Below are 18,616 nucleotides of genomic sequence, written 5' to 3'. Positions count from 1 at the left end.
TCTCTGTCTGATAGAAACAGCAGAGCCACAATCCAGATCTCTACAGGCAACAGCTGCTGTCTTCAGGGTCCAGTCAGAGTCATGTACTGGTCTCCAGTCTCCTTCATGTTTCAGCTCCAGTGTTCCTGCACAGCGACTGTCTCCTCCCACCAACCTGACAGCTTCTGAACAGAAACAAGAGAGTCGTCAGTAAAGAAATTAATTTAATTAATAAAATATAAAACTAAAACTTGAGTGCTGGTTCTGCTTCATTGGTTCTTTATTTCTCTTTTCTTTCTCTATTCACCTGTTGATGTGTGATTTCCTTCAGCCTGGAGTCCTGGAGAAATAGACACATATTTGTTGTTTTAAGTAAATGTAATAGAAATGTATTTGCAATTTATAGTTGAACCTGCAATAAAAAACAAGACTGTGTTTTAGATGTCTCCTTCCATTTCAGCCAATCACAGAAGAGTAGATTAAAGGGTCATATTTTTCTGTGACAATACAACAAACAGGAAATGTATTATTTTTTTAATTTAAATTCGTATTAACAAGGGCTTCCCTCAGAAGGCAGAGCATCCTGAGGGGAGGGACTAAAAACAGAGAAATGTCCAAAGTTAATAAGACAGCAGGTCACATCCAAACATCTCCAACACACCCACCATCACATAGAACCACAACAAGCTTTGTGTTGCTTGAGTGTACTTCAGTGTGAGAAGCTTTCAGCATTTGGAAAAACTTGTCCATGCATTTATCTTCAGTGGACTGGACTACTGTAACGGTGTGTTTACAGGTCACTGTAAAAAGTCAACCTTACACTGCACTGCAACTATTACTCTGTTTTTAGCTTTTTAGTGTTTTAATGACTGTTTTTAATGTTTCAATGAATGTTCTTAATTGTTTTTAAATCTCCTTTTCTTTTGCTTTATGTTTTGATGCTTTTAATGATTTTATGTGAAGCACTTTGAATTGCCTTGTTGTTGAAATGTGCTGTACTAATAAACTTGCCTTGCCTTCAGACAGAAGCAGTCATTAGCTGAGAACTGTTGAAGTTTCTCTGAGGACAGTTGTTTAGCATCTCTCACCTCATGGCTGAACCTGTACTTGGACTCTTTAGACCTGTCCTTGTCTCCTCTCCTAAACGCTTCCTCCTTTTACAACCTTAAGAGTGATTTATGCTTGCTGCATCCGTGAGGGGTCTCCAGTGTTTCCCCACCAGTGACTGGAACACGATGCTGCTAACTACTACTGATAATAACAACATATTACATTGATTACTATCAGGCAGTAAAGGGTTTAAAAGGGTTTAAAAGGGTTCAGCCAATCAGAGGCAGCGAGTCATGATGGTCTCTCAGTGTTTCCTGTAAGCTCTTCACAATAAATCCCCCATTGTGATTGTCTCGTTGAGGTGTTTTAATGTGAAGCAGCAGCAGTAAATGTTGAGTCAGCATATAGTTGTGTGTTGTAATAGTAGCGTGAAGTGATTCAAACCTTCACTATTCAATCTGAATGTAGAATACTACTTTCATTCATTTATTCATTCATCTTCGTCCGCTTATCCGGGGTCGGGTCGCAGGGGAATACTACTTTGACTGTTTAATCCACAGTTTGGTTATTGGTGACTGATCCCAGGGTTTTGCCCCGTTATTGTTAATATATGTTAATAATCCTATTGATATTAATAATTGTATGAATGTCAATAACTTAATTTCCATACTTGCTAATAACCAAACAGGCTTCTGCCAGATCCCATTAGGCTCTGATCCTCCTGTAGCAGAGTGAACAGGAAACAGGGAGGCTGATATACAAACAGCCTCACTGATCACATGCTGCATCGTTTCCTGTCTATTAGTCATGAGTGTGAATCTATGGAGGACTCTACCACCAACACTATAAAACACTGCACACAGAGACCATTACTGAATAAACAATGGCTACATGAATATTCATTTACTACAATATAAACAATGACTTATGATTTGATTAACATGTTGGATTTTAACTTGAATGTATTCGATTTGACAAAGTTCAGGAAACATCATCACGTTTTACAAACTAAGAGGAAACTTATGAGGTGTTTTTATTTTAACATGGAGGCTGGTACAGTTCATAGTCAATAATGAATCACTTTAATTCATTATTATTCACGAGGAATTATTTATTTATTTTGAAACTTTTTTATTTGATCGCAACAACCTTGAAGGACGCGACAATACGACCTCACTCGAGTGTATGTGTGTGTGTGGATGTGTTTATGTGTGTGTGTGTGTGTGTGTGTGTGTGTGTGAGTGTGAGTATGTATGTGTGTGTGAGTGTGAGTGTGTGTGTGTGAGTGTGAGTATGTATGTGTGTGTGTGTGAGTGTGAGTGTGTGTGTGTGAGTGTGAGTGTATGTCTGTGAGTGTATGTGTGTGGGTGTACATGTGTGTGTTGGTGTGTGTGCGAGTGTATATGTGTGTGTGTGTTTATGTGTGTGTGCGTGTGTGTGTGTCTGTGTGTGTTTGTGTGTGACTGTGTGTGTGTGTGTGTGAGTGTTTGTGTGTGTGAGTGTATGTGTGTATGTGTGTGTGTGTATGTGTGTATGTGTGTGAGTGTATGTGTGTGTGTGTGTGTGTGTGTGTTTGTGTGTGTGCGAGTGGATGTTTATGTGTGTGCGAGTGTGCGAGCATGAGTGTGAGCGTGTGTGTTTGTTCTCTGGTTTAAAGATATAACAGTAATATTGTAATAAAACACATCATCTGCAAATCAGAGTCCTACCTGAGCTCCACAGCAACAGCAGCAACATCAACAGGGGATCCATGACGTCCAGGTAGACCGTCTCTGTCCGTCTCTCTGCCCGTCTCTCTGCCCGTCTCTCTGTCCGTCTCTCTGCCCGTCTCTCTGTCCGTCTCTCTGTCCGTCTCTCTGCCCGTCTCTCTGTCCTTCTCTCTGCCCGTCTCTCTGCCCGTCTCTCTGCCCGTCTCTCTGCCCGTCTCTCTGTCCGTCTCTCTGCCCGTCTCTCTGCCCGTCTCTCTGCCCGTCTGAGTGTCTCTGTGCTGTCCTCGGTGTATATCTGGGTACAGGAACAGGTGGAGCTTTACTGATGGCTTTCTTTAGTTTTACAGAGAAGAGTCTCTGTCACATGATCAGCTTCTTCTGTCCATTGTTGAGAGATCGTAGAAAAGTATGAAAGCATAAAAGTATAACTATTATAACCTGTGACTTTTTGATTCAAAGTATAACCATTAAACATATAAACTGTTTTATTTGATATGATTAACCATATAAACTGCATTTACGCCTTATATAAAATAGTCACTCAAAACTTATCCTTCCTCTTCTGAACAGGACCAAACCAGTTAAAACCAGTTACATTCTGTGTGTGACTAAGAAGCAGGAGGACTCATGTGTGAGTGACACATGAAATGAAGGAGGTGCAGCTTTTTAGCAGCATAAAAAGGAGCAGAGAATCAGTTAGTGGAGCTGGGCCTGGATAAAGGTGGAGGTCTAAACAGATGTGAAGGGAGAGCAGTACAGCTTCCCGCTGTCACAGTATTTTAAATACATTAATAAGGCAGGGTATGCTAAATGCAGCCTCTGCTCCAAGGAGATAAACTACAGCAACAAGGGCTCACATGCCCTCTCATCACACTGCCAGACACTGTTCACTGAAATGACCACAGCCAGTGTAGCAACAGCCCCAACAGTCCCAACAGTACCAACAGTACCAACAGCCCCAACAGCCCCAACAGTACCAACAGCCCCAACAGCCCCAACAGTCCCAACAGTACCAACAGCCCCAACAGTCCCAACAGTCCCAACAGTACCAACAGCCCCAACAGCCCCAACAGTCCCAACAGTACCAACAGCCCCAACAGCACCAACAGCACCAACAGTACCAACAGCCCCAACAGTACCAACAGCCCCAACAGCCCCAACAGTACCAACAGCCCCAACAGCACCAACAGTACCAACAGCCCCAAACAGCCCCAACAGCCCCAACAGCCCCAACAGTCCCAACAGTACCAACAGCCCCAACAGCCCCAACAGCACCAACATCACCAACAGTACCAACAGCCCCAACAGTCCCAACAGTACCAACAGCCCCAACAGCCCCAACAGCCCCAACAGTACCAACAGCCCCAACAGTCCCAACAGCCCCAACAGTACCAACAGTACCAACAGTACCAACAGCCCCAACAGCCCCAACAGTACCAACAGCCCCAACAGCCCCAACAGTCCCAACAGTACCAACAGCCCCAACAGTCCCAACAGCACCAACAGCCCCAACAGTCCCAACAGTACCAACAGCCCCAACAGCCCCAACAGCCCCAACAGTCCCAACAGTACCAACAGCCCCAACAGCCCCAACAGTACCAACAGCCCCAACAGTCCCAACAGTACCAACAGCCCCAACAGTACCAACAGCCCCAACAGCCCCAACAGTCCCAACAGTACCAACAGCCCCAACAGCCCCAACAGTCCCAACAGTACCAACAGCCCCAACAGTCCCAACAGCACCAACAGCCCCAACAGTCCCAACAGTACCAACAGCCCCAACAGCCCCAACAGCCCCAACAGTCCCAACAGTACCAACAGCCCCAACAGCCCCAACAGTACCAACAGCCCCAACAGTCCCAACAGTACCAACAGCCCCAACAGTACCAACAGCCCCAACAGCCCCAACAGTCCCAACAGTTCCAACAGCCCCAACAGCCCCAACAGTACCAACAGCCCCAACAGCCCCAACAGTCCCAACAGTACCAACAGCCCCAACAGTCCCAACAGTACCAACAGCACCAACAGCACCAACAGTACCAACAGCCCCAACAGTCCCAACAGTCCCAACAGTACCAACAGCCCCAACAGTCCCAACAGTACCAACAGCCCCAACAGCACCAACAGCACCAACAGTACCAACAGCCCCAACAGCCCCAACAGTACCAACAGCCCCAACAGTCCCAACAGTACCAACAGTACCAACAGCCCCAACAGTACCAACAGTACCAACAGCCCCAACAGCCCCAACAGCCCCAACAGTCCCAACAGTACCAACAGTACCAACAGCCCCAACAGTACCAACAGCCCCAACAGCCCCAACAGTACCAACAGTACCAACAGCCCCAACAGCCCCAACAGTACCAACAGCCCCAACAGCCCCAAACAGCCCCAACAGCCCCAACAGTCCCAACAGTACCAACAGCCCCAACAGCCCCAACAGCACCAACATCACCAACAGTACCAACAGCCCCAACAGTCCCAACAGTACCAACAGCCCCAACAGCCCCAACAGTACCAACAGCACCAACAGTCCCAACAGCCCCAACAGTACCAACAGCCCCAACAGCCCCAACAGTACCAACAGCCCCAACAGTCCCAACAGTACCAACAGCCCCAACAGCACCAACAGCCCCAAACAGCCCCAACAGCCCCAACAGCCCCAACAGTACCAACAGCCCCAACAGCCCCAACAGTACCAACAGCCCCAACAGCCCCAACAGTACCAACAGTACCAACAGCCCCAAACAGCCCCAAACAGCCCCAACAGTACCAACAGCCCCAACAGCCCCAACAGTACCAACAGCCCCAACAGCACCAACAGCACCAACAGTACCAACAGCCCCAACAGCCCCAACAGTACCAACAGCCCCAACAGTACCAACAGTACCAACAGCCCCAACAGTACCAACAGCCCCAACAGTCCCAACAGTACCAACAGCCCCAACAGCACCAACAGTACCAACAGCCCCAACAGCCCCAACAGTACCAACAGTACCAACAGCCCCAAACAGCCCCAACAGCCCCAACAGTACCAACAGCCCCAACAGCCCCAACAGCCCCAACAGCCCCAACAGTCCCAACAGCCCCAACAGTCTCAACAGCCCCAACAGTCCCAATAGCCCCAACACCCCCAACAGCCCCAACAGTCCCAACAGCCCCAACAGCCCCAACAGTCCCAAGTTGCTCCCAAGAACCCTGAAGTAATGAGAGAGGGTTAAGGTGCTTCTACCTTCATTTCAGCAGGTTGCTAATGCAGAGGTGAGTATAGATTGGAAGCTTGCAGTTAAATCACAGCTATTACTCTTTAGCTCTTGCTAAACTACCTCAGCCATGAACTCCCTAAATACAGACAGTTTATTAAATGTCCACTAGAGAGGAGAACGTTGTAGACCACTGTTACACCACAATATGGCCTATCACACGTCCCTCGTGCTGCACTGGGTCTCTCTGACCACGTCATGGTCCATCTGATTCCTGCATACAGGCAGAAACTAAAGCTCTGTAAACCTGTGGTGAGGAAATATAAGCAGTGGACCAGTGAAGCTCTGGAGGATCTTCGGGCGTGTTTAGTCTGTACAGACTGGGATGTCTTCAGGACTACCAACAGTCTGGATGAGGACACAGAGGCTGTGACGTCATACATCAGCTTCTGTGAGGACGGCTGTGTTCAAACCAGCACCAGGGTGAGTTACAACAATGACAAACCCTGTTTGAACAGAACTCAGACAGATGAGGCTGAACAGGGATCAGGCATTTAGGAGTGAGGACAAGGACTTGTATAAAGAGTCAAAATACAGGTTTAGTAAGGCGGTGAGAGACGCTTAACGACACCTGCTCTCAGCAAGTGACTCTGCTTCTGTCTGAGAGGTCTCAGACAGATCACCAACTACAAGACTAACCCCCCCCACTCTATGAACAACCTCCGCCTGGCAGACGAGCTGAACGACTTCTACTGTATCACACTAAATACTACATCATACTGAATACTATACAATACTGAATACCATACAATACTGAATACTATATCATACTGTATATATCATACTGAATACTATACCATACTGTATATATCATACTGAATACTATATCATACTGTATATATCATACTGAATACTATACCATACTGTATATATCATACTGAATACTATACTGAATACTGAGTACTTACTACACATTACTTTTTGAATGCAGTACTTTTACTTGTAGCAGAGTATTTCTTCACCAAGGTATTAGTACTTTTACTGTAGTAAAAGATCAGACTACTTCTTCCACGTCTAGAAGTAAAACCATAAACGGAGTCTTTGTGCAGGTGAACTTCCTGTGACATCACCGGTCAGGTGTGACATCATCACCTCCATCTCTGTGACATCACTGCCTCCTGTGTCCTAAAACAGATATGAGTTGATCTTCAGACTGTTAATCCCTTACACAATGACACTGTTCTTTATGAACTCAATGTTAGTGATGTGAACATGAACATGATTGAGTGATGCCTCTAGTGGACAGCAGGAGAACAACAGGACTTTAGATTAAAACATGAAACATTATGAATCATTTTATGTTGTGATGGTTTAATGGTTTTTTTGTGTATTTATTTTTGATACACACTTTATTATAAAAGCTGATTTTGACCTAAAAACATAAATAAAATAGATGTAATATTTAATATTTATGCCAAATGCACATCAACAGACAAAATAACCAATACATTAAAAATCAAAGTGACACAAAGGTGGAGTGAACTACTTTAACCACATGATTATGATTATTAGAGTTAAATTGATCTCCACATGTTAAAGTGAATATTAAAGCTTAATCCTCTGACTGAGCAGCTGCTTTTATTATCAGAGTAAATGATGGAGCAACACGTCGAGTCCTTATTGAACATTATTTTAATAACAGATGAAACAGTGGAAAACAAACAAAGAACAATAAAGAATAAAACGTCTCAAAGAACTCAGGCGAGTCGCCGCGCTTCAGTCGGCTGATCTGAAGGTTTCATCAGCAGCTCGTCTGCTTCCTCCTGAAGAGCTGAAGCTCTCTCATTGAGCAACATCTGGAACACAGAGACACGTCATCTGATGGACACACACACACACACTCATTAACATACTATAACGTGACATCATCGTAGTAGCAGTGACGACGGGAACACTCACTTTAGCCGAGGCTACGATCTGATTGGCTCGTTTCTTGAACAGGTTTTCTATCGTGTCGCAGAGAACGGACGGGTCGGCGTTCGCCAGGTGAGTCAGCGTTCTGTAGCCGGCGTTATAGAGCTGCTTCGCTCTGGACTGGAGAGGAAAATATATGTTTATATGTAAATATCTGAAATGTTTTCTGATGGTCAAACAAGACAAACTAAATGAACGTTTAACTGACGGTTTACACTAAAATATGACATAAATACGTTCATTAGAACAGAGAACGTCTTCTCTTTAGACAAAAAGGAGTATTAACAACACCTGAGTGATGTTCTGTTGATGGAACAATGGAGTAAGTTAATAAAACCTGCCCCCCCACACTGACCTCCATCACTCCAGACACCTCCATCAGAGGGATGAGTTCAGAGGTCACACAGTAGCTCAGCCTTCTGGTCAGCTCAGTCAGAAGAGCTCTGAACGGCCACAGCTCCTCCAGCTCCTGATGGACAACAGGAAGTACTATTATGGTCCTCAGCAGACCTGAGACCAGTCTATGAGACATATTCTATGTTAATGAGACGTATTCTTACATATGATATCTATTATATTGTATGTAGCAGTGGTGGGCCGTCAGGGCCAACAAAGCCTAAACACAATCAATAAGTCATAGCTATTTTATCATTTAATACGTTTTCATAAATACACTACATGTATTCTAATTATTTTTCCCATTATCGTATTTTCTCATTGCACAGCTCCTGTCTTCCAGTGCAGCTTGTTTTAAGTAGAGCTCTTATCCAATCAGATCTCACCTCTATGTCTCTATGTAAGAAGAGAGGCCTGAGGCCTCAGTTTAAGTAAATGGAGACGATATTGTTGATTGTCATCGTCTTCAACCAATCAGATCTTTAGTTTGACATGTTGGGCGTATTCTTTGACGTGCCAGTGTACCGAGGTAGTCTACAAGTACGTCAGCATTAAGGTGCGCCGTGATTGGTCAGTGGGCCAGCGTGACTTTTGTCAAACAGAAAGCTAGCTAGTCAAGTTGAAACATATGTAAGAGAAGTTATGACATTTTCAGCGTTTTGTTCAGTGTGTGGATGAATACGTTGTAGCACTACATTGTTGCTGGATTGATTTGTTGCTTTGTTGTCATATAAATATATGTGACTGGTTCTTGTGAGTTTGTTCTTGTCATTGTGTTAATTACATTAGGACAGCACTGAAGGCCCAGGTATAAAATGCACGGCCCGCCACTGGTATGTATGCATGCATGTATGCATGTATGCATGTATGCATGTATGCATGTATGCATGTATGTATGTATGCATGTATGTATGTATGTATGTATGTATGTATGTATGTATGTATGTATGTATGCATTGTATGTATGTATGTATGTATGTATGTATGTATGTATGTATGTATGCATTGTATGTATGTATGTATGTATGTATGTATGTATGCATGCATGCATGTATTGTATGTATGTATGTATGCATGTATGTATGCATGTATGTATGTATTGTATGTATGTATTCTATGCATTGTATGTATGTATTGTATTGTATGTTGATACCTCAGTGAAGTGCAGCACACAGGAGCAGAAGGCTGAAGAGGAGCTCAGTAAACTCTGAATGAATCCTCGACTCAGCTGGAACCGATCGGCTACGCTCCACAAGTTAGTCTCCTTCAGCAGAGAGAAGAGAACCAGAGCCAGATACATCCGACCCACCACCTCCATGTTTACAGTCTGAAACCACAACAACAACATGTTTATAGTCTGAAACAACAACAACATATTTATAGTCTGAAACAACAACAACAACAACAACATGTTTATAGTCTGAAACAACAACAACATGTTTATAGTCTGAAACAACAACAACATGTTTATAGTCAGAAACAACAACAACAACAACAACATGTTTATAGTCTGAAACAACAACAACATGTTTATAGTCTGAAACAACAACAACATGTTTACAGTCTGAAACAACAACAACATGTTTACAGTCTGAAACAACAACAACAACAACATGTTTATAGTCTGAAACAACAACATGTTTATAGTCTGAAACAACAACAACAACATGTTTATAGTCTGAAACAACAACAACAACAACATGTTTATAGTCTGAAACAACAACAACAACAACATGTTTACAGTCTGAAACAACAACAACAACATGTTTATAGTCTGAAACAACAACAACAACATGTTTACAGTCTGAAACAACAACATGTTTATAGTCTGAAATAACAACAACAACAACAACAACACCTCCATGTTCCGGTAGTTTCTCACCTTTCTCACCGTCTGTCCTGCAGCTTTTCTAGCTATGAAACTCTCCGGTACTCCGACGGCTGCAGACATCTTCTGCTCTGCAGCTGTGAGCAGAGTGAACTACAACAGAACAACAACGATGGTTAGTGACTCAGATCTAAGAGGAAGGTGAGGTCATAAAGTCCATCAGTGACTGTTACCTGTCTGAAGAACACCATCCAGTCCGGTCTGCACTGTGTGATCATGTCGTAGGGCGTGACCAGGTAGACCAGGTGGAGGCAGCTGTTGAGCAGCAGACCCTCCAGACCTTTAGAGAGGTCTTTGTACAGAACGTCACTGTAGGTCAGATCCACTGAGCCTGAGGAGTCAAACATCTGCATGAAGATAACTGACAACAGATTCCAGCTGATCAATGCTTTCAAAAACTTAAATTTTCCTTGAACATGAAATGAGCGGATATAAAATATAACTTATTTAACTTTCACCAGCTTAATCTACTATTATTCATTGATTCTGTTATATTTTTGACTTTTCTGATCTTATTTCGTCATTAATAATCATGGAGCTACTGAATAAAAAGTCAGAGGATCATTAAAGTCGGTAGGATTCATCCTGACAGGAACATGAATGTGTGGACAAGATTTCATGACAATCTGTTTTATGTCCATATTTCAGTCTGGAGCAATGTTTTGTAAGAGAAAGACTCACCTTTAAAGGTAGCTCTACCTGTCGGTAACAGACAGACTCACCTTTAAAGGTAGCTCTACCTGTCGGTAAGAGACAGACTCACCTTTAAAGGTAGCTCTACCTGTCGGTAAGAGAAAGACTCACCTTTAAAGGTAGCTCTACCTGTCGGTAAGAGAAAGACTCACCTTTAAAGGTAGCTCTACCTGTCGGTAACAGACAGACTCACCTTTAAAGGTAGCTCTACCTGTCGGTAACAGACAGACTCACCTTTAAAGGTAGCTCTACCTGTCGGTAACAGACAGACTCACCTTTAAAGGTAGCTCTACCCAGCTTGGTGACCTGCAGACTTTGAGCTGTCACCGTGATGAGATCTTTGTCCTTCAGGAGGTCCACACTCTGCTGCACCGCCTCCGTCAGACTCGTCTCTGCACACAGGTGCTGCTGCTGGACGGACAGCAGCGTCCCACACAGGAAGTCCCTCACCTGGTCCACCGTCGAGGTGATCTAGAAACACATGAATGTTGATATTCACGATCAGCTGCCTCGGGGGTGAGGAGCTCACGTTTGGATACGAGGAAAGAACTAACGGAGCGGTTTACGTTTAATCCGATGAGCGACAGGATGAGACTCAGGAGGCCTTTTCCATCGTCATGCATCAGGTTGCTGTAACAGTTCTCCATTGGAGCACAAACGAGTGTTTTAGCCTGAGAATCAAGACCGAATAAAGGTCAAAAGTCTGCTGAAATGCACCCTGGGAGTCGTAGTTGACTCTCTCCTAATCTCTCAGTTACCATGTGTCTGTCCTTGTCCTGCAGGATGAGGACGCTCTCTCCGGCGACGTCGATCCCAGCTCGACCGGCTCGGCCGACCATCTGTTTGTACTGACTCCTCTTCAGGAAGTCTGAGGCCACGAACGGAGAGCGCAGGATCACTCTGAGGAGAGCAGGACGTCACACATTTAATATATATATATATTTAATGAGACACGGACAATGTTTACATGTACATAAACATCTTGATATTCTGCATCATCTCTTATTCTGATAGCGTCCTGATAGCGTTCTGCTCACCTGCGGGCAGGTAGGTTGATCCCTGCAGCCAGTGTGGAGGTGCAGGTGAGGAGACAGAGCACCCCGTTGGAGTACGCCTCCTCCACCAGCTTCCTCTCCTCGGAGGTCAGCCCGCTGTGGTGATACGCCAAACCGTACGGCACCGTCCTCCTGAGCACCGGACACATGGAGCCGTTACCGCTGGCCTTCAGCTCTCTGAGGAGGACGGCCTTCTCCTCTTTCCTGAGGTGGAGGAACTCCCTGAGAGAGAGGAGGAACCCTGTGAGTCAGTCGGTCAGAAGAGACAACACTCACCCTCTCAGATATAGTTAAGACACTCACTCCTTCAGGTATTTGCAGATCATCCCCACCACGTTCTCGCAGTTCTTCTTGGTTGGACAGAAGACCAGACAGGAATGTGCTGGAATGACTTCAGTCACCAGAGCGATGATGTGATCCGGATCCACCTTCTGCATGGAGCTGGAGTACTGAGGGAGGACCAGTTCACAGTCAGACAGTCGGGATCATTAGGGTAGATGTTTGGAGGTACTTCATCAGTGCTACATTCAGTTTAATAGAAACTAAAAACTGTATATTATAAAAGACTTAATTTACCTTAAAGTTGAGAAGGCGTGAGAATTTAAAACATTCCTCTTCCTTTGGGTCCACTTCATAGATGGTGTCGTTCAGTTTAACGTACTCCTTCAGCTGGACCTGAACACAGCAGAGAACAGGTTTACAACTAGTAATACCACTACTACTATTACTACTACTACTACTACCAATACCACTACTACTACCACCAATACCACTACTACTACTACTACTACTACTACCAATACCACCACTACTACTACTACTACTACCAATACTACTACTAATACCACTAATACCACTACCACCAATACCACTACTACCACTACTACTACTACTACCAATACCACTACTACTACCAATACCACTACTACTACCACCAATACTCTACTAATACCAATACCACTACCACCAATACCACTACTACTACTACTACCACCAATATCACTACTACTACTACTACTACTAATAATAATAATACCAATACCACTACTACTAATACTACTACTACCACTACTAATACTACTACTACCAATACCACCACTACAACTACTAATACTACCAATACCACTACTACTACTACCAATGCCACACTACTACTACTACTACTACTACAATACCACTACTACTACTACTACCACCAATACTCTACTAATACCAATACCACTACTACCAATACCACTACCACCAATACCACTACTACTACTACTACTACCACCAATACCACTACTACTACTACTACCACCAATACCACTACTACTACTACTACTACTACCACTACTAATACTACTACTACTACCAATACCACCACTACAACTACTAATACTACTACTACCAATACCACTACTACTAATAATAATACCAATACCACTACTAATGCTACTACTACCAATACCACTACTACTACTACTAATACTACTACTACCAATACCACTACTACTACTAATACTACTACTACTAATACCACCACTACAACTACTAATGCTACTACTACCAATACCACTACTACTAATAATAATACCAATACCACTACTAATACTACTACTTCCAATACCACTACTACTACTAATACCAATACTACTACTACTACTACTAATACTACTACTACTACTAATGATACCACTAGCACTACTACTAATACTACTACTACTAATAATACTAATGCTAATACTACTGCTACTACCACTAATACTACTAATGACAAGTTAAAATCACTTACAGGCCTGAAGTCATTTGTGTAATTCTCTGCCCTCAGAAACATCTGCAGGTCTTTGATGTTTCCCAGAGTGGCGGTCATTCCGATAATCTGAGTACTTTCTGGAAAAGAGTCAAGAAGAATCATTTAATTCAAACGTTTTTTTTTTTATGGTTTTAACCACAGATTAAAGCGAGAAGACGTGACTCACTGGTCGTGTAGAGAACTTTGGCCAGTGTCATTTCAATAATGGCTCCTCTGCTGCCGTCACCCAACATGTGGAGCTGTAAGACACATGTGGACATTAAGCCTCTCACCTCCACCTTAGCTTACATCTGAACCCCTGTGCTGGTTCACCTCATCCACCACCACCAGACCCAGGTCGTCCATCCTGCCGGTCTCGATCAGAGAGTTGACGAGGCTGTGGGCTTTCTCTATCGTAGCGACGTACACCGACCGGTTGTTTCTTCTCCTCACAGGAGGAAACCTTCCTTTACTGCCGGCGTACTCCTCCACCATGAAGTCCAGCTCCAGGCCGAAGCTCGCTAACCCACGAACCTGCAGAAAAAGAAACAAAAGGTAGTTTCTAGTGGTTCAGAATGAGGTGCTTTGAAGGTTAGGAAAGGTGTCCCACAGGGCTCTATTCTGGGTCCTCTGCTATTCAATATAAACATTAATAATGTGTCATCTATGCCACGTTGTAATGTACATTTATATGCAGATGACACCATTTTATCTCATCTTAATTACAGCTGCTAATTACAGCTGTAATGAAAGGTCCGTCCACTCTCCTCCCAACAAAGTAGTCTCCTAGCAGTGAGGAGGGGCCGTGCTAGCTAGCTAATTCTTGTCTCATTTGTGGTCTAAGTCAGTGACCCATAATCACTATTTTCAAAGCTCCTACTAGCTGTCAAACAGACCATAAATTAAATGGTATAAATGGAGCAGCCGTGGCCGTCCGGTAACCATAAGATTGGCGGTTCGATCCCTGGCTGCTACGTGTCCTATGCCGAAGTGTCTTTGAGCAAAAACACAGAACCCCTCATTGCTCCTCGGGCGCTTTACAGGAGCCCACTGCTCCACAGGTCAGATTTCATACATGTACCTAATGTAAATGATGATTGTAATAATGAAGGACGCCCAAACACTTCAAAAGATTCTTTCTCTGACTGACTTTATTCTCCGGGACTTTATTCTCTGGGACTTTAATCTCCGGGACTTTATTCTCCGGGACTCTATTCTCTGGGACTCTATTCTCCGGGACTCTATTCTCTGTGAGTTCACACACTAGCAGTGAGAGCACTTTTCTTTCTTGCGGTACCTTCTCCTGCACCAGAGAGATGTATGGTAGGACGAACAGACAGTCCTTCCTCCTGCACAGCAGCTCTCTGAGGACGAGGATCTCTGCAACCAGAGTTTTCCCTCCGCTGGTGGGCAGCGAGTAGATCAGGTTCTTCCTCTGCTGGACACAGTCCAGGTTCAGACACGTCTCCTGCCAGTCTGGAACAGGGAACACAAACACTCATTCTGTTTGAAGACACGTTAAAGGAATCCACCGACCAGCTCGTCTAAAGCTCAAGAAGTGTTAAAGGACACAATTGGCTGTTTCTCGCTAAATGTTAAACTATTCCAGTTTGCAAGTCAACAGAAAAATCTACAACCAAACATACAATTATTTTCATATCATCAGATAATCTGCAGTAGAAATGAAACAATTAGTCCATCGACAACCGATTAATCAGCAACTGTTAACACCTGCTGAACACCTGCTGAACACACGCTGAACACCTGCTGAACACACGCTGAACACCTGCTGAACACCTGCTGAACACACACTGAACACCTGCTGAACACACACTGAACACCTGCTGAACACCTGCTGAACACACGCTGAACACCTGCTGAACACCTGCTGAACACCTGCTGAACATCTGCTGAACACACGCTGAATATCTGCTGAACACCTGCTGAACACACACTGAACACCTGCTGAACACCTGCTGAACACACGCTGAACACCTGCTGAACACCTGCTGAACATCTGCTGAACACACGCTGAACACCTGCTGAACACACACTGAACACCTGCTGAACACACACTGAACACCTGCTGAACACCTGCTGAACACCTGCTGAACACCTGCTGAATATCTGCTGAACACACGCTGAACACCTGCTGAACACCTGCTGAACATCTACTGAACACCTGCTGAACACACACTGAACAACTGCTGAACACACACTGAACAACTGCTGAACACCTGCTGAACACCTGCTGAACACCTGCTGAACACACGCTGAACACACGCTGAACATCTGCTGAACACACGCTGAACACCTGCTGAACACACGCTGAACACCTGCTGAACACCTGCTGAACACACGCTGAACACCTGCTGAACACCTGCTGAACACCTGCTGAACACACGCTGAACACCTGCTGAACACACACTGAACAGCTGCTGAACAGCTGCTGAACACCTGCTGAACACACACTGAACACCTGCTGAACACACGCTGAACACCTGCTGAACACACGCTGAACACCTGCTGAACACACACTGAACACCTGCTGAACACACGTTGAACACCTGCTGAACATCTGCTGAACATCTGCTGACACGCTGAACACCTGCTGAACATCTGCTGACACGCTGAACACCTGCTGAACACCTGCTGAACACCTGCTGAACACCTGCTGAACACACGCTGAACACCTGCTGAACACACACTGAACAGCTGCTGAACACCTGCTGAACACCTGCTGAACACACACTGAACACCTGCTGAACACCTGCTGAACACCTGCTGAACACACACTGAACACCTGCTGACCTGCTGCTTGTTTAAAACTAACCGTATAGGTCCTTGATGCCTCTCAGTGTGAACATCAGCTCCTTCACTTTGGTGGGGAGTCCGTAGAACGGCCCGAGGTCGGTGGTCTCAGCACAGACCTCCTCCATGGCCTGCAGGGCCACGCTGATCTCCTCAGAGACGACAGCTTCCTTCAGCCCGACGCTGCGTGAGACGCTGGACGGAGCTGCAGCGTTACTGAGCATTGTCCTCTTCATCTCCTCCGTCACGCTCCTCCTCGCTCTGCTTTTATCCTCGATGTCTCTGAGAGGAGTCGAGGTTTTGTCTCCGTCCTGCAGTCGGCTCCTCTTCGCGGCCCCGTCGACTCGCTCCTGGAACTCCTCGAAGGGTTCGTCAGTGAGGACGTCCAAGATAGAGTCCGTGAGGACGTCTTCTCGCGTCTGTCTGGCTCTCAGAGCGGTGAAGTCGGACCGATCGTCGTCACGACGTCGTTCGTTCTGCTCGGCGGCGTCCAGCCTCTCCAGCAGAGAGCTGTCCTCCAGGATGCTGTCATAGTCCCCGAACAAGTCCTCACTGTCACTGCAGTACTGTGAACACAACACAGACCTGTCACTCAACGCTCCTCCAATCAACGGAGCCCAACTGATCGGCTGACTCATCACTTCAGAGACGCGTTAGCAGCTTCACCTCCTTAAAACCAGCAGCAGCTGAGAGACACCGGGTCTGACAGCCGATTGGTCAGTTAGGCATGATGTCACAGCCCCACACCGATGACGTCATCGCATGACAACGTTCATTTGAGAAAGGTCACGAGCTTCTTCTCTTGACACATTATATTAATATGATCAATAACATCACTGATGCTTGAAGACTTCACCTCAAGTTCTGGAAGTTATTTTAATTATTTGGTGAATAAATTGTCACAAAATAATGAAACATGGAAGACGTTCATGTTATTATCGTGTCATTATCGTGTTACTATCATGTTATTATCAGAGAAGAACACATTCACATTCATAGATTCATTATTCTGTCTCTCAAGACTAATAGTTCAACATCACAGCCTCTAAAATAACTCAGAGTACAATAATATGATATAATGAAGTAAAATAAGTCAGAGTACCTCAGCCATGACGCTGCTGAGCCTCCAGTCTTTACATTTCTGTGGGCAGGTAGCTCCTCCCCTTTTCCTGACAGGTGTCAGGTGAGTCCTCGGCTCCTCCCTCGACCTCTTCCTCGAGGACACTCGTTTTATTTGGAGGTCTCGTCTCCCAGAAGCCTTCATCACCGGTTCATGTTAGCTAGTAAACACACCCCTGAACATCACCACCTGTTTATACTTTAACTAGTTAACGACAAGTTAACGTTACGGTAAATAACGACTAGTTAACCTAGTTAACGTTAGCTCACTGCTGGCAGTTGGACTCTTTGATTTGTTCCATAAACGAGCTATTTTACTAAAAACACTGCAAACGAATCTCAAACTTCCATAGAAACGTGTAAAGTGTGTTACTTCACGCGCTGTCTTTTGTTCTAATGAAGAAGGTTCGACAGCTCCGCGAGCGTCACATTCAAACATGTCCCCGGAAGCATCATCATCGTCAGAGCGAGAGGGAAACCCCGCCGTCGCTTCCGTCTTCGGTTTACCGGTTAACTGAGAGTACTCTGATTACTGTTGTACCGAGGATGAGAGTACTCTGATTACTGTTGTACCGAGGATGAGAGTACTCTGATTACTGTTGTACCGAGGATGAGAGTACTCGGTTTACTGTTGTACCGAGAATGAGAGTACTTGGCTTACTGTTGTAATCAGAGTACTCACGTGCGTTACTTAATGTACTACGTCTTTATAAACATTAGTATTGTATTGTGTTGATTAAAGGAACACGTCGTGTTCACGTGACCCGCTCACTCACTCCGCGGTCTTTTCTATCTTGTCTTGATGTATCTTTGAGGAGGGTCACGTTTTATCTGTTCCGAAAGAAAACATTAATTTTCGTTCATAGCAGAAACATAAAATCTACTTTTAACAAAAACTCACACATCACACATTAAAGCGATATTTACAATTAAAGCTACATTTCACGTGTAATTGTCCTCAAATT

General features: G+C 44.7%; 1 protein-coding gene and 1 long non-coding RNA gene across 4 annotated transcripts; both read right to left on the bottom strand.

Moving 5' to 3' along the window:
* Window positions 1–65: 65 nt before the first annotated feature.
* On the bottom strand, window positions 66–2,874 carry LOC137868524 (uncharacterized). The gene is made up of 3 exons (XR_011102224.1): window positions 2,739–2,874; window positions 287–319; window positions 66–164 (listed from the first exon to the last, which is right to left on the bottom strand). It is a non-coding gene; the product is annotated as an uncharacterized lncRNA (long non-coding RNA).
* Window positions 2,875–7,617: 4,743 nt separating this feature from the next.
* On the bottom strand, window positions 7,618–18,592 carry helq (helicase, POLQ like). 3 transcript variants are annotated; one of them, XM_068705361.1, is made up of 18 exons: window positions 17,635–18,592; window positions 16,555–17,098; window positions 15,019–15,197; window positions 14,055–14,255; window positions 13,909–13,981; window positions 13,722–13,819; window positions 12,524–12,622; window positions 12,251–12,396; window positions 11,930–12,169; window positions 11,651–11,792; window positions 11,459–11,563; window positions 11,168–11,363; window positions 10,373–10,530; window positions 10,194–10,292; window positions 9,465–9,638; window positions 8,271–8,384; window positions 7,901–8,035; window positions 7,618–7,819 (listed from the first exon to the last, which is right to left on the bottom strand). In XM_068705361.1, exons 1-18 carry the CDS (start codon window positions 17,794–17,796, stop codon window positions 7,784–7,786), a joined length of 2,901 nt encoding a protein of 966 aa, XP_068561462.1. In that variant the 5' UTR covers window positions 17,797–18,592; the 3' UTR covers window positions 7,618–7,783. The 3 variants fall into 3 exon arrangements, with proteins under 3 accessions (XP_068561462.1, XP_068561461.1, XP_068561463.1); XM_068705360.1 differs by having other exon boundaries at window positions 7,618–7,797; XM_068705362.1 differs by lacking the exon at window positions 11,459–11,563 and having other exon boundaries at window positions 7,618–7,797.
* Between the last annotated feature and the right edge of the window lie 24 nt (window positions 18,593–18,616).

This window comes from Cebidichthys violaceus, unplaced genomic scaffold (genome assembly GCF_023349555.1).
Source record: "Cebidichthys violaceus isolate CVI_PGR_0920_01 unplaced genomic scaffold, fCebVio1.0.p SCAF_115, whole genome shotgun sequence".
Classification (NCBI taxonomy): Eukaryota; Metazoa; Chordata; class Actinopteri; order Perciformes; family Stichaeidae; genus Cebidichthys; species Cebidichthys violaceus.
Note: the sequence above shows the minus strand (reverse complement) of the source record. Positions and strands in the feature narration are given on the sequence as shown.